We start from the raw sequence: 14,112 nt of genomic DNA on the forward strand, positions 1-14,112 counted from the left end.
CAAGACAGACTTCTTCAGTGTGGAGAATCCAAAAATTCTCTCACGTGGAAGCCTTGCTCCTTAATCTGAAGTCCTCACCCGAACACCCCCCTCAGTCCCACAGGCTGAATGTTCATCCTCATCGTTCCTCAGTGGCACACATATCACAAGTGAGGCAATGTCTGTTTTCTTTTAAACCAAGCAAAACAAAGAACAGATCAAGTAGTGCTAGAAATGGGGGGGGGGGGGGAAAACCATACTGACCAGAACTCAGACGATTCTCACTTTATTAGGGAGAAAGAGAGAGATGGGGAGAGGGAGAGAGAGACACCAGGAGCTAACATTGAATGCAAACATTATGTGAAGTCACCCAGGAGAGTTGGAACAGGAGCAGCTGCCCAGGAGTTATAGCTTCCTTTGTTCTGTTAAAAGGGGAAAAGGAAACACACTAGGAAGCCAGGCTGTGGAGTACAGGAAGTCTCTCTTGGACTGATAAAAAGAACAGAGGCAAGGTGGGTTCTGATGTAGTTATAAGTCAATCAAACAAAAGCAGAGAAGAAAAACTTGTACCCAGGAGCAGCCATGGGAAGGGGAAGAAATGCAAATTTACATGCAGCTGAAACTCATGTTAGGTCTACAAGGATATAAACCAAAATCTATTTTATTAGTGAATTAAAGCCAGGATTGCATGTTATCCCAGCAAATAAGAGGTCCTAACTTGGCTTATAGCACAAATAGGGAACCGAGGTGAGAGGTCCACTGGGTGTGCTTAGCCCTTTCTTGCCTGGTCATTTTCCACCCCAAGTGCCTCCCTGCAAATCAAGCCCACTCCCTTTACTGCTGCCGTTTCTGAATCCAGAGTTAAGGTGAGGAAACAGGTGAAAAAGTGCAGATGGGGAAGATTCCCAAGGAAGAATGAGTTACTGCAATCTTTCCATGTATTTTGAGAGGGAAAGATTGTGTGAACCATGGTTGTCTTCAGATAGGGACAACTCATGACTTGGGTTCATGTATCCCACTACTCCAAAACGTGGCTTTAGATTAGTTGATATGTGAGCATATCGCCAAGGTTTGTAAACCATAGCTTATGGTTTACAGGTAATCCTCACTTAGTGACTTTTTTTTAAGTGATGGTTCTGACTTATGACAGTGCTGAAAAAAATAACTTATGACTGGTCCTCACACTTACAACAATCACAGCATCCCCATGGTTATGTGATCACAATTTGGGCACTTGGCAACCGGTTCACATTTACAACTATCTCAGTGTCCTGCGGTCACATGATTGCCATTTTTGACCTTCCCAGCCAGCTCCCAGCAAGCAACATCAATGGGGAACCATGTGATTCACTTAATGACCACCACAAAAAAGGTCATAAAATCAGGTCAGATTCACTTAATGACCACTTTGCTTAGCAACCAAAATTCCAGTCCCAATTGTGGTTGTTAAGTGAGGACTACCTGTACTGCAATGTGCACTTCAGCCAGTTATAGCTTATTCAATAAACTATGCCTAAACAAACCATGTTTCAATATGAAGTGTGAGCTGGGTCACTGAAAAACCTTAGAAAAGGCTCCCAAGCCTGAAACTTTTATTGTATATTGTTTGTTGGTGCCATCTGCAAGTCCATGATCTGCTCCTACTACCAGCTGAACAAGAAGTGAGTCTAAACCAGGCCTGCCCTTTCTGGTGCACCCAAGGTATGGCTGACTACTTCTCCTATAATCCTGCAGCCAGTCAGTGATAAAGTTCAACATATCTGGAAGATATCAGGTTGGGTAAGGCTAGTCCAAACTATATCCTATGATGCTGATTCTTATACCAGTAAAATCGACCCATGAATTATACAGATGCCCCCTGTTTGCAATAGATTTAAACATGTGTAACATATTTTCTGAAGTGCTTTTCAAGGAATTAAGGGGAAGTCTGGACACCACCTAGAGGAAAGTTTAAATCCATGAAAGTCAATAAATCAACCGTTCCTTTTGTTTTTCCTTCACAAGTAAAATTTGATTTATAATGCACTTGAAAATAGTCGATGGCAAAGTCATGCTGGCAGAAATGGGTATTTTCCAGCAATGACAAGATAAGTTTGTGGTTGTTACATTAGAAGAGATCTTCCATCTTTTGAGAGGTATTTACAATTCTGTAATTTTATCTCAATCAGCTTCAGAAAATTATCTTGGTGTAAGAAAAACTATATGCCAGTTTATCTCCATCAAGATAGAATGGTTGGGTATATCATGCTAATCTATAGCATAGGTTGCTTTGCCTTTGCTTAGCATATGGTGTGGGCCCAGAGACTGTTGTTTACTCGAGAAAACATAGTCAAAACAATGATTTTTCTCTTTGAGACACTTTCTTTAAGAGTTCAGCCTTCAGGTTGAGCTCAGCTTCTAGTGACTTCATGGTCAGTTCAGTTATCTTGGCCATGAATGAAAATGGATTTGACACTGCCAGACTAGCCTACAGCCTTCCCAGAGAAGCATAGATCAGGCCTCACCTTGCTTAGTTTCTGAACCCAACAAGATATCCCCAGTTTTCTCTCTGTTGGAGCCCTGCAAGATCAAAGTATGTAGGGGAAACTGCTTGTGCCATTGTCTACATTAATATCAAACTCATTATTTGCTTGCTGATGCTTCTGCAGACATAAACAGCACCATCCATATTTAAGAAAACCATATCGCCAAGCTTAAGGAACTGTATGGTTAACAAAATTAAAGAACAGCGACAAAAAGGGGGAAGAACCCAAAACAGAATGGGTAAGTGGAGCCCAACTATCTGCTGGAGCTGAGAAGGAGGGAATGGAAATTGCCTGGCCTCCAGCTGGCAGAGTACAATGCTAAAAATGTAATTAATGGAATATAATGCACAGTTCCTTATTATACGAAAAGACTCCTCTAGGGCAGAGAATTTGGTAACCATCACGTTCAACTACTAATTCTCCTTATCAGCTAGCAAACAGCCTTCTTGCTTCCTCTCTAACTTAAAGGCAAATATGTCGCAGTATGATTTATGCTTTTATTAAAATTCATACAGGAAGGTCACCATCTAGCAGGGTCCACAGCAAACCACAGTGATACCAAAACGGCATGCATGTAGTGACATCATCACACAAATGCCGCCATGTACTTGCATTCTGACATCTGATGCAAGTATACAAGTCGCTGCATTTGCATGGTGATGTCACATGTTTTTTGCCATCTTCTCCCCGATGGACTCCTATGTTACCATCCACTTAACACTTAAGGGGATTAGTAGTTAAGGGGTTAGATTAGGAGAGATGCAGGATCAAGTCCACCATTCTCTACCAAAGTGACTGTTTTTCAGTCCAGTCTACTCAAAGGATTGATGTGGTGTTAAAAGGAAGGCAGATCTACTTATAAGCCAAAGATCCGATAGAAATCTAAGAAATTCAATATAATATAAAAACAAAGCATGAAACTTAAATATACGAACAGAATAAAATTCATTTTTATGACTTCAAACCCAATATTTACTCAGAGATTTAAGGCTGATGAGACTGTGCTAACCTGCATATGGTTGAACATGGGAATCGGATTTGAGTACATGGGAATCAGATTTGGGAAGTAGGAATGGAAGATCAGAAGATGGGCCAAATCTGGTTTGGACAAATAACTCCTGTTTCCTCCTCTTCTTTCTTTCCAATTCCCAATCCAGAAGCAAAGAAAGAGGTCTGCAATGGAATTAATGGGATTCCCTGGAAGGTGATGTGTGAAATAGCAGTTGGCCCATAACCTCTCTCTTCTCAAAATGGCCCTCAAGAAATTTAGTTCTGCAGCAGCAGCAGCAAAGATTCACATTTTGTTTTTACAATAAAACTCAGTCAGGCAGTTTATTACAATCTTAGACCAGCACAATAATAAAACTTAAGATTACTCTACCTTGTAGTTTCTCAAACCCCATCCTTTTTCTCATGTATTTCACATAAGAGGAAACACTGATGTATTTGTGGTGATGGCAGTAGGAAATAAAACTAAAGTTTTTGTATTCTGCTAATCCACAGTTTCTTTAACTATGATTTACTGAAATTTATTCAGACCTCAACTGGCAGAGTTCATATGATTTGCTAAGCCATAAAACATGGTTTTGGAACCACAATGGTTGGGTTCATGAATTAGTGGGACATGTGAATCCAGACAAATTAACAAATTTTTCTTTGTTAATTTCTACCAGAGTTTAAAATTCATATGTTTATATGTTACTCTATGTTCATACATTACTCTACACAGGAAAGTAACACTAAGGAATCACTATCAACTGGATTGTTTTTCACTGATTTACATACTTTGTGCAATTAACCAAATATGTTAATATATACGAAGTACTGTAAATGCCAAGCAAATACTAGAAGCTCTATTTCATCAATCACTTATAGGTAGCCAGAGAGATCAAAACACTTAACAAATCAGATCCACCCATATTTGGTTTCAGGTTGTTTGTAACTTAACTGCATCATGATTTCAACATTATCACATCATTAGACCCAGGAACCTATATCTTAGAGATTCCAGTTAGATAAGCACTAGAGTCCTGGATCTACATAACAGTGCAAAAGTTTGCATATTCACCTGGAAATAGTTCTGTTAAAGTCAGTGAGTTTACTATTGAAAAATCGGGTTTATTAGGATCGTGGAAAGAATTGTGCAAATCTATTCAGAATTGTGTAATGAACCAGTTGCTCCTTCAGTGCAAATTCCTTCTCTTCCAAAAGTGCTTTCACTGGTGAAGCTCTTTTGAGAATGCAACTTGTTTCAAACACATCAACTCACAAACAGTTCCTGAGTAGATAGCATGCTTAAATCACTAGCCCATGGATTTGAAAGAAGCAGCAGCCCAGTTTAAAGGCTTTTAATCACAAGAAAATAAAGATATAGAGAATTACCTTTGGGATAACTTTTAAAGAATGTTCGGAATGTTTATTCAGAACAACAGGACCAATGCATAAAAATGCAAAGTTTAGACCTCAGAGTCTTAACACAGTCTGGAAACAATGGTGCCCCGTGATGCTTCTGGTTTATCAGAGTAACTCCATATGGAAGTGTGACAGGCAACACTTTGACCCAAAGCAGATGCCAAGAAATTGAATCGAAGTCCAGACAACATATTTTCTCCAAAAGCTGTACACCTCTAGTAGTAGATTTTATGACCAAAGTTTAATCAACTTAGGACAAAATGCTGGTGTTTGGAAACAGGGAAACACTAAAGAGAGATGATGACACAGATGTCCTTCAGGTGGCTTGCACCATGAATTCTTCTCAGAGATAGGGGCTTTTGCCACTTATCTCAATGAAAGGAGCACTTTGGGATGTGTCGCAACACATGGGGAAGCTCCTGCACTTGTGGCTGAGCTCCATGACCACACAGGAAGATTCATCGTTGCAAGCGGTTGCTTTAAAGCAAGTCCTCTTGCTTCCCACGAATGTGAGTCTATGCCCTGAGGGGGGTGGTACAGAGGGAGAACTGGGTGTTTTTCAGTTATGTTGCTAATTGTGGAGATAGAATAAAACTATATTGCTGTCCTCTGCAACCAACCCAGTTGCAGAGCTCATTGTGGTTATTTTTGTTGCAGTTTGACCCCTAGCTAGTTTCTCTGGATCATCTAGATCTGCAGCTTGATAGCTATAATAGTAATACTAATTATACTGTACTTTGTGTTATGTTGTGCATAAGGCATATTTGGACTCTTGCTCTCCTTTTGTCTTCTGGAGAAGAACAGCTATCACAGTGATAACTAACCCTGTAAACTTCTCTGCCATGTTCATGCTGAATATCTAAATCACCACAATAAGTGGAAGATGGATCATGGATGAGGAATAACTATAAGAAGCTAGCAACTTTTTGTAGTTGTTATCAGATCAGACTGTTTCTCCATTTAGCCTACTAGATTCCTTCTCTGATGGAAAGGAGCTCCAAGTCTTAGGCACAAATAGTGCCTACCCATTGCCTTCTAAATTAGAGATGGATTTTATCTTCTGCTTCTTCTGCCAGTGAATTCCTAGCCATGTTCCAAACCCCACATACTTGCCTTGCCATTCATCTGGAACTCTTCCCAGGAACTGTTAGAGTCCAATTCAGACAGTAACTCTCCAGTGGCAGGTAGGTGACAAGTCCTTGCAACTTTCAAGCAGTGTGCAACTAGATCATTTAAAATTCTGGACTCAGTAAACTTTCTGGGAAGATGACCGAGGTATGTTATTTCACTTGTGATCTACACATTTCTCTTCTCTTGGCCACAATTTCTACCTTCCTGATAGAGCAGATGTTTCCAACCTGGTACTATCCAGATATTCTAGATAATCCCTTTTAGAGAATAAACTAGGCAATGAGAATTATTTACCAATCCTGATAGAACAATATGAGAGAGAGAGAAAATATGGAGGCAATTAATTAGTGGCCCCAGGAGAGGGGCCTTCAAAAGAACATGGTCTCTGCCACTGAGTTATAACAAGACCCCAAGAGTTTGTACTTGTTTCATCTTAATTGTGTTAATGCACATTTACCCACTACACTTAAAACACAATTATTGTGTTCACACAACACATGAAACTATGGTTTGCTTAGCCATGGTTTGCCAAATAAGCCAGAAGTGAATGAAATCATACCAGGAGCTATGCCATTAACCATGGTTTACAAACCATGCCAGCTGGGCTAACACAACATGCTAAGCCATAAATAAGTGGACCACGTTTTGTTTTCGTAACTTGTATGAAGTTAGATACACAGGGGATCATATTCTAGAATAACAACAATAACACACCATAAAAGAATGAACTCTTTTACTTGATAGAGAAAGAGAGACACTTGGAGGGGTCATATGCATAATTCATATGTTTTAAATTCCAGTAACAGATGCATTCCTGCAGCACAGAGAGCTGAAACTGAAATTGGACAAATATTCAAGCAGAAAATACTTTTCAATGGTCCCTGGCCTGTCCTTAAAATGATCTTCCATCCGTTATATTGTGGCAAACCAAATTTGCAAAAAAGGAGGAGCTGCAGCTGCACAGAAATGCCTATTACCGTTAGGACTTTACCAGGTGTCCCTCGCCTGCCAGAGGCCAGGAACTTAAATCATATTTCTCTTGCCCATTTCCTGACACTTTTTAATCAGCCAACCCAGAAGCTCTGAAGTTTTACCCTTAAAGATAAAAGTCATGTCTCCTCTCCACCAAGGATTGCATGGGGTTTTAGAACAGTGCAATCTGATTCCTATTTAGTCAGAAATTGGTGGGTGGGAGTATCACCTTCAGCAATACTACAGGTTCTCTGTTTCTGTGAGTCCCATACTTCTTTGCTGCAATTCTAAGTGGTTGTTGCAGACAGCAAGGGCATTTGTGCTCCTGGCATCATTTTGTATAGTCTTCAACACACCAGAAAATGTAGAGAAAAATTAGTAAAATCTTCACTTGTTTTCTTTCTCAGACAAAATAAAAAAGAGTGTTCTGAAAAAGAAAATTCAGCTTACTTCTAGGTGAAATAGATGGCCAAAAAGGAATTTAAGTGTACCAATGCACCAAGCCTTGATTGGAAAAATGAGTCATTTAGGGCCACATGCAGCCTCCAAGCTACTTTTATTTATGGTTGCTGAAAGCTAAAAGTAGTATTTTCTGCCTTTTTTTGAGGTAGGGAATACATAAGAATGGTTGCATAAGCCCTACCATAGCTTATCACAGTCTGCACAACCCCCGTTGGCTTATTCAAATGCTTTGGCTAGTTCAACATTTAACCACATCAGCTCAGTGCTTAGCAGCTTCATTTGCACAACATGCTAAGCCAGGTTAGTTTTAACTGTGGCTTTTATGTTGAAGAAACCCAGCCTGTTTTCTTAGTTTAGGGTTCACTGTGTTAGTCAAAGCCAGAAAATGGGCTAATTCCATAGCCAAGCTAAGTTTGATGGGACAGTGTGCCAGCTAAAGTGTGTCTGAATTGATGGGATCCTGGGTTTAGGCCTGGGTTTAGGCCTGGCAAAGCCAGAGTGATCCACCTCAGCAATGAAACAAAACATTGAAGGCAAGACTGACCACCTTAAGGAGCATCAAGGTGGTATCGGACCCATCTTCATGGGCTGCTTCACTTGGAGGCAGGTGGCTTCTTTAAATGCACCACAGAGATGCAGAAGACCACAGAAGGTCCAGAGAAAGGCCCAAAGTGACTCAGCTGCCCTGCTCTAGTGCTCCTTGCTTTGTGGCTCTGCTTCAGTGGGGTGATTTGACCAAATAGCTTTTGAATCCAATCTCCCTAGTGAAGGTTGGTGTAATCCAAAGAGGTTCTGCATTTTAGACTGCCAATTGAGGCTTTAGGTCATTTTGTTACCTGTTTCAAGACCTACATGCAATTGAGATTCACCTTACTAACCCACCTCCCCACTCATTCATTTTGGGTGACTTTTGTTTTTCCTTCTAGAGGTGGGACCTCTCGAAAGACCTTCTCAACCTACAATTTCCTTTAGTACAGCTTCCAGCCCTTCCACCTCTTTCTCCCACAGGTCTGGGCCCAAATTAGGGTCCTTTCCATTGGTTGGGGAGAAAACCTAAGCCCTTCCCAATGCTACCAGCTCTCCTTGTCACTGGCAAAGCTGGCTGGGGCAGTTGTAAACTTCTGCTAGAGCAAAAGCAAAAGGCCACAATTTCTCTATTCCTGCCTCTGGGCTGGAATTCTGAGGGCAAATTGAAAGGTCTCCTTCATCTCTACCACCAGCAGCACTGGTGTTGTCTGTTTTGGCCCACACCCCATTTTTAATCCGGAGGAAGGCAGCCACGCCAACCTTTAATCCAGAGGACAGCTTCATTGCGTGGAAAGAAAGCTGGGAGACCAGATGGCTGGGCCCGGAGTCCAGGAGGCTGAAGAGGGAACTGGGCTCTTCTCCAGGAGATGTGGTTAGGAGACAAAATAGCTCCAGTCTATGCTGCAGCTCCCGGACTGCCAGGTCATCAGATCCTTGCTGATCCTTGCGACTCACTTCCTCTTCCTGCCCTTCCCTTTGGGGGTGCAAGGTTGCACTTGTTACTCACAAAAGCCAAACTGCCTCCTCCCACCAATCAGTTGTGGGCTGGAGAAGGGCAGAATAAGAGGAGGAAGGCTTTTTTCTGGACCTTCAGTGGTCTTCTGCATCTCTGCAGTGCATTTAAGGAAGCCACTTGCCTCCAAGTGAAGCAGCCTGTGAAGATGGGTCAGACACCACCCTGACCCTTGTTAAGGTGGACAGTCTTGCCTTCAAAGTTTTGCTTCATTCCTGAGGTGGATCACTGGGGCTTTGCACACTCCTAAACTCTAACCCATAAAGCCCTCCTTCTCCTCTCTTCATTCAAGCATACTCCCGGGCTAAAGCACACCTGGTGCATCTCCTCAGAGGCCTTTTGACCAGTGGGGGACAGGAAGAAAGAACCAGTCGCTTCTTTGCAACATCATCATCATCATCACCATCATCATCACCATCATCAGTATTGCAGTGGTTGTGCTCTCAAGAGAGACTGCCCAAAGAAGCTAAGCCACGATTTTGGCCTAGTGTTGCACGGATCCTCCCAGGGCTCTGGGAAGCCAAGCCCCTGGAGAATGGAGAAAACCCGGCTCCCTCGCCAAAGCATAGGTAAGCGGGCCGGGCGAATACAGTCCGCGGCGCTGCAGGATTTCCATCAGCAGAGGATCGCAGTCTAGGAATGGGAAACGAGCTGCCACGGAGAAAAACTAAAAAATAAAAACCTTTGGGCTGATGGGATCTTTCGTGCTACAAGAAAGCCACTGCCGGCCCTGGGTTTTATAACCTCCCTCCAACGCCGGCTCCCTTTTCCTTGCCATATTTCCCAAGACATACGCGTTGCCATTAAAAAAAAAAAAAAAACCGCAACAAACGCCTGCATTGCTCATCTACTTGGGGCAGGGAAGAACAGAATCGCTTACTGACAGCCCTCCGAAGGAAAAGTTCTTACAAGCATTCCCCGAAAGCCGGGAAGGGGGAGGGCTATTTAAACCCCCCCCCATTTATCCCACGTCCAGGAAGAAACTTCCCGCGCCCCTTTCCACAACTCTGGCCCCGTCTTTGAGCCCGCTTGTCGCGCGCGACTCCAAACTCCGCCAAGGCTGTGGGCTCCGTCTCACAGACCCCTCGGCTCCCAAAACCGCCCCCGTCCGCTCCGCTGACAACTCCGCCAGGTTCTCTTTCCCCCTCGAAAGGACCGTCAAGATCTGCCCCTTCCAGGAACGGGGGAGGTGGGCGAATGGAAACGCACAGACGGGCCGCAGAACGGCTGCGGAGGCGAGTGGCCGAGGCGACGGGAAGGCCGGACTAGGCACGGCGGAGCTGGCCGGAGGGAGGCAACGCTCGCATCTGGGCGAGGGGCGCAGCGCTGCGCTCAGCTTCGCCGACAACTGCGCCCCCCCCCCCCGCTTTCCTTCTTCTCCAGCGGTTATTGTCGCAAACTTGCAAAGCGGGGTTTCCGCAGCGGCGAAAGTGTGGTAGGCAGAGAATTGAAAGGGGGGGGGGGTTAAAAGGAGAATCCGCTTCATCACGACTTGAGTTAACGGAAGCCAGCAACTTCGCCGAAATAATAACATACCGCCCCCCACCCCACCCCTTCTTTGGCGCCCGAGGCTTCTCTTCTTCTCTCCCGCTCTCAGTCCCTGGCTCGAGTTCTGCCGCCCTCCTCGCCTCCTCTTACCTTGATAGTCCCGTCCATTGAGCTCGATTTCCAGCCGGGGGTCCCCAGAGTCCCCACATTGATTCGGTTTCTGCGTGGCACCCCAAAGACGCCCCTTCCCGAGAGCCTCAAACTCGGGTCCTCGCTCCCGTGACTCGTCTTGCCTCGCGTCGCTCGCGGCGCGCTCCCGGCGTCGATTCCCCCCTGCCGCCGCCGCCGAGCGCGCGCCCCCTCCTTCCCCAAGCTCTTTCGGGGACTCCCGCGCTCAACTCCAACGCGCGTCCGGACGCTCAGCTCTCTGATTCCCCTCGCGCTCGCCGCAAAGCGAAAGGGCGACAGTAACCGGATGAAACTTTTATTTCCCCTCCCCCTGCTAATTTTGGGAAGTGAAGTCACTTGGTAAGGAAGAATACTGTCCGCCCGCTGCGCCTGCCTTCGCGATCCAGAGAGGACTGGATGCGCCTAACAGCCAAGCCAGGCGGGGTGTTTGCTCCCGGGAGACAAGCAGCACAGAATAACTCTCGGGGAGAGGGGCCGTCCGGACCGTTCCAACTTCTACGGACCAGTTGGGAAGGCAGAAGAATAGCTACTGTTGTTCTCCATCGGGTGGCATTAAAATATATATATATATGGGGGGCGGGGGAGGGGGAGTTGGTCAACCCAGAGCTGGTCACTCTCAGGGACTATGGCACCCCCGCATAGGCGTTCCGCAGCCCACTTTTAATCGCCTTGACGCGGAAGTACGTCCCATCCTGTTCGATAGGACCTGTTTCCCGGTCAAGATTTTGTAGAAGGCCAGCTGGAGTCGTTACATTTCCGTTTTGCTTCTCGCACATTTGGGGGGGCGTGGGGCGTAGAGTTATTTATCCGTTGTTGTTGTTGTTGTCCGGAGTTATGGTAAATTTCGAAGACGGGGAGGCTTAGTCCAGATTTCTGTATTTCGGGGGCGGGGAAAATATTCGGCGTGTAAACTCTTAGAATCCCCCCACTGAAAAATAAATCCATCGCCAATAAATAGCCTGAAGCTGTAACAGGAGGATGGCGGTTATTTATGTTAGGTTGATTTCCCCCTTCTCCCTCCCGCCGCCCCCCCCCTTGGGATGTATACATATGGCCAGAGTGGTTATAAAAGACACGTGAGTGTGTTTAAATAGGATTTCCTTCCTTCCTTCCTCCCTTCCTTCCTTCCGTTTTCTGGTTCCTGCAGTTTTCTTGGCATCATTTTTTGGAAGTGGTTTGCCCTTGCCTTCTTCTTCCTAGGGCTGAGAGACCCCAGGGTCACCAGGTGGCTTGTGCCTAAGGCAGAAGTAGAACTCACGGTCTTCTGGCTTCTAATCCAGTGCCTTAACCAGATATTTAAGGCAATGGCTTGCTTTAAAAAGATTAAGTTTGTAAACTTTGCAGTGGATTGTCCTGATAGCGCCTGGTTTGGTCACGTGCCCTGTGCGTGTGCCTCTCTAACTGCGATTTTATACACTGTAGATCCGGGAGCAAGTCCCATTAAATTCAGTCAGACCTCCTCAGAGCATCTCTCTCTATTTTCAAATATTGCAAATTAATTCTAGGGCAGAATTTTAGCCGTTGGAGTTATTAGCAGGAGGGAAACGTTTCCTTTATTTCTGCACCCGATTTTTATGACTTTATCTCTAGGTATGATGACTTCGAACAAGTCTCGTGGGCTTCAGCAGGTCTTGATTTGGTATAGCCTCTAAAGGATCGCGCTGGGAGGCCCTGATGCTGCGGGACTCAAAGGCTTGTGCCCTGCCACCCAGAGCATGCTTCCTCGGAAGTAAATGAATTTGAGTTCTACAGATCTTCACCTAGGATCTTGCCGTGCAGTTTGCACGGAACACCGGCTAGTTCCCTGAATCTGGCACCTGAGACCGTTTTTTAAACAAAGTCATAAATCATAAAGATAAAGCAGCGTTTGTTGTTATTATTCAACCCAGTTGCCTGGAATTTGGAGGGATCGTGAACACCAAATAAATACCAGCTCGCTGACTGTTCAGGGCTAAAAGCGAGTAAGGGAGTGGGTTCCTCTTTCCTAGATCTCCTCTTGAATTCAGCATCCCCACTTAGCACTCGAGGCGGGCAGGGAACTAAAATATAGAGCAGAAGGAAAGCGAGATTCAAGACCAGCGAAGCGCACTTCGCGCTTTCTGCGCCGTTTACTCGGAAGTAAGGGCACAGCATCCTTGCGTTGGGGCTGCTATCCGCTCCGGCTGGCTGCGGCCTCATCCCCTGCCACAAAAAGAGTCGCTTTAACCTCCCCACTTTTAATTCACGCCTCGGCCATCCCGAAGATACCACGGCGACAAGGACCTGTGGCTTTTTTCACGGTTCGCGCGAATATCCTGGCGCGGATTCGTCTGCAGAATCGCCCCCACCCTCAAAAAAGCAGCGACTTATCGAACCGAAGTGAGGCGGTTATGATTATCGTTATTAAAATTGGTATTATCACCTTCCTCCTCCTCTTCACCATGTTAGGGGGGGGGGGAATCAAAGTGACTTTCCCAAACTATTTCAACAGATCTGCTTCATTCGCTCCGCACCTCGCTTAGCTTCCTGCGACAGGTCGGCGACGCTGGGGCTTCGAAGGCGTGGGGAGGGGGCGTGCGTCCGAAAACGTGGATTAGAAAATCGAAGATGCAAAGGACCTCCCCCGCTTTTTTTTTCCTTCCCCATTTTGGGAGCCTGTTGGGCTTTCTTTACTTCTCCCCCCTACCCCTCCCGAAGTCGGTTACCTTCTGCCACGTCCAGTCTCCTTTTTTCCCCTCCTTTCCTGCTCGGGATTTTTAATCCAACCAGGCAGCGAGAAATGGCGGGTGCCTGCTGGGCACCCCTCAACCAGGCAGCGAGAGACCCCCAAGTTCCCTTCCGCCTCCCCGCCTCCAAAATAGATGCGGGGCGGCATCCGCTGCGCCGAAGTAAAGTCGACGGCGTTTGCTTTCCTCCGAGGCGGGTTAGGATGGAGCAGAGCGACGGCAGGGAAGCCCCCTCCCCCCACCCCGTCCCACCCTCGGCTCCCTCCCCTTCCGAATTAGCCCTCCATCCATTCCACTCCACTCCCCCTTTTTCCAGTTCAGACGTAGCAGACCCTGAACGTGACCAGGTGCTGGGGTTCCTGCTCGTCAGCCACTTCAGGCCGGATAGGAGGGGGAGTGCAAGACAGGCCCGACCTCCCTTTCCCTCAGCCTCCCCTCCCCTCCCCTCCCTCCCCAATGCTGTCTACTTTTACAATCCAGGCGTGGGTCTGCAGAAGTGTCCCCTGAGACCCGCACACATCTGGATGCTGTAGCGGGGTCAGGTCCCTGCTGCCTGGGGCCACTGGCACTGGCATTCAATTAAAAGACGTCGGGCTTAACTCTTCGCTTGCCGCCGCCTCCCTGGTTTTAAGCAACTACCCGCCCCCCCCCGCGGACGCCTTCGCCTTACACCGCACGGGGAACCCGCCAGCCCCAGCCTCTCTTCTTT

At 46.1% G+C, this 14,112-nt stretch overlaps 1 protein-coding gene across 1 annotated transcript in view; it reads right to left on the reverse strand.

The window, feature by feature from the left end:
- Positions 1-11,056, reverse strand: part of FLI1 (Fli-1 proto-oncogene, ETS transcription factor) — a 64,896-nt gene extending 53,840 nt beyond the window's left edge. The window contains exon 1 of the mRNA XM_063311556.1: positions 10,660-11,056. Within this exon, the coding sequence (XP_063167626.1) occupies positions 10,660-10,677 (18 nt within the window). The 5' untranslated portion in view covers positions 10,678-11,056. The remainder of the gene's footprint in view (positions 1-10,659) is intronic.
- Positions 11,057-14,112: the final 3,056 nt, after the last annotated feature.

This window comes from Candoia aspera, chromosome 9 (assembly GCF_035149785.1).
Source record: "Candoia aspera isolate rCanAsp1 chromosome 9, rCanAsp1.hap2, whole genome shotgun sequence".
Taxonomy (NCBI): domain Eukaryota; kingdom Metazoa; phylum Chordata; class Lepidosauria; order Squamata; family Boidae; genus Candoia; species Candoia aspera.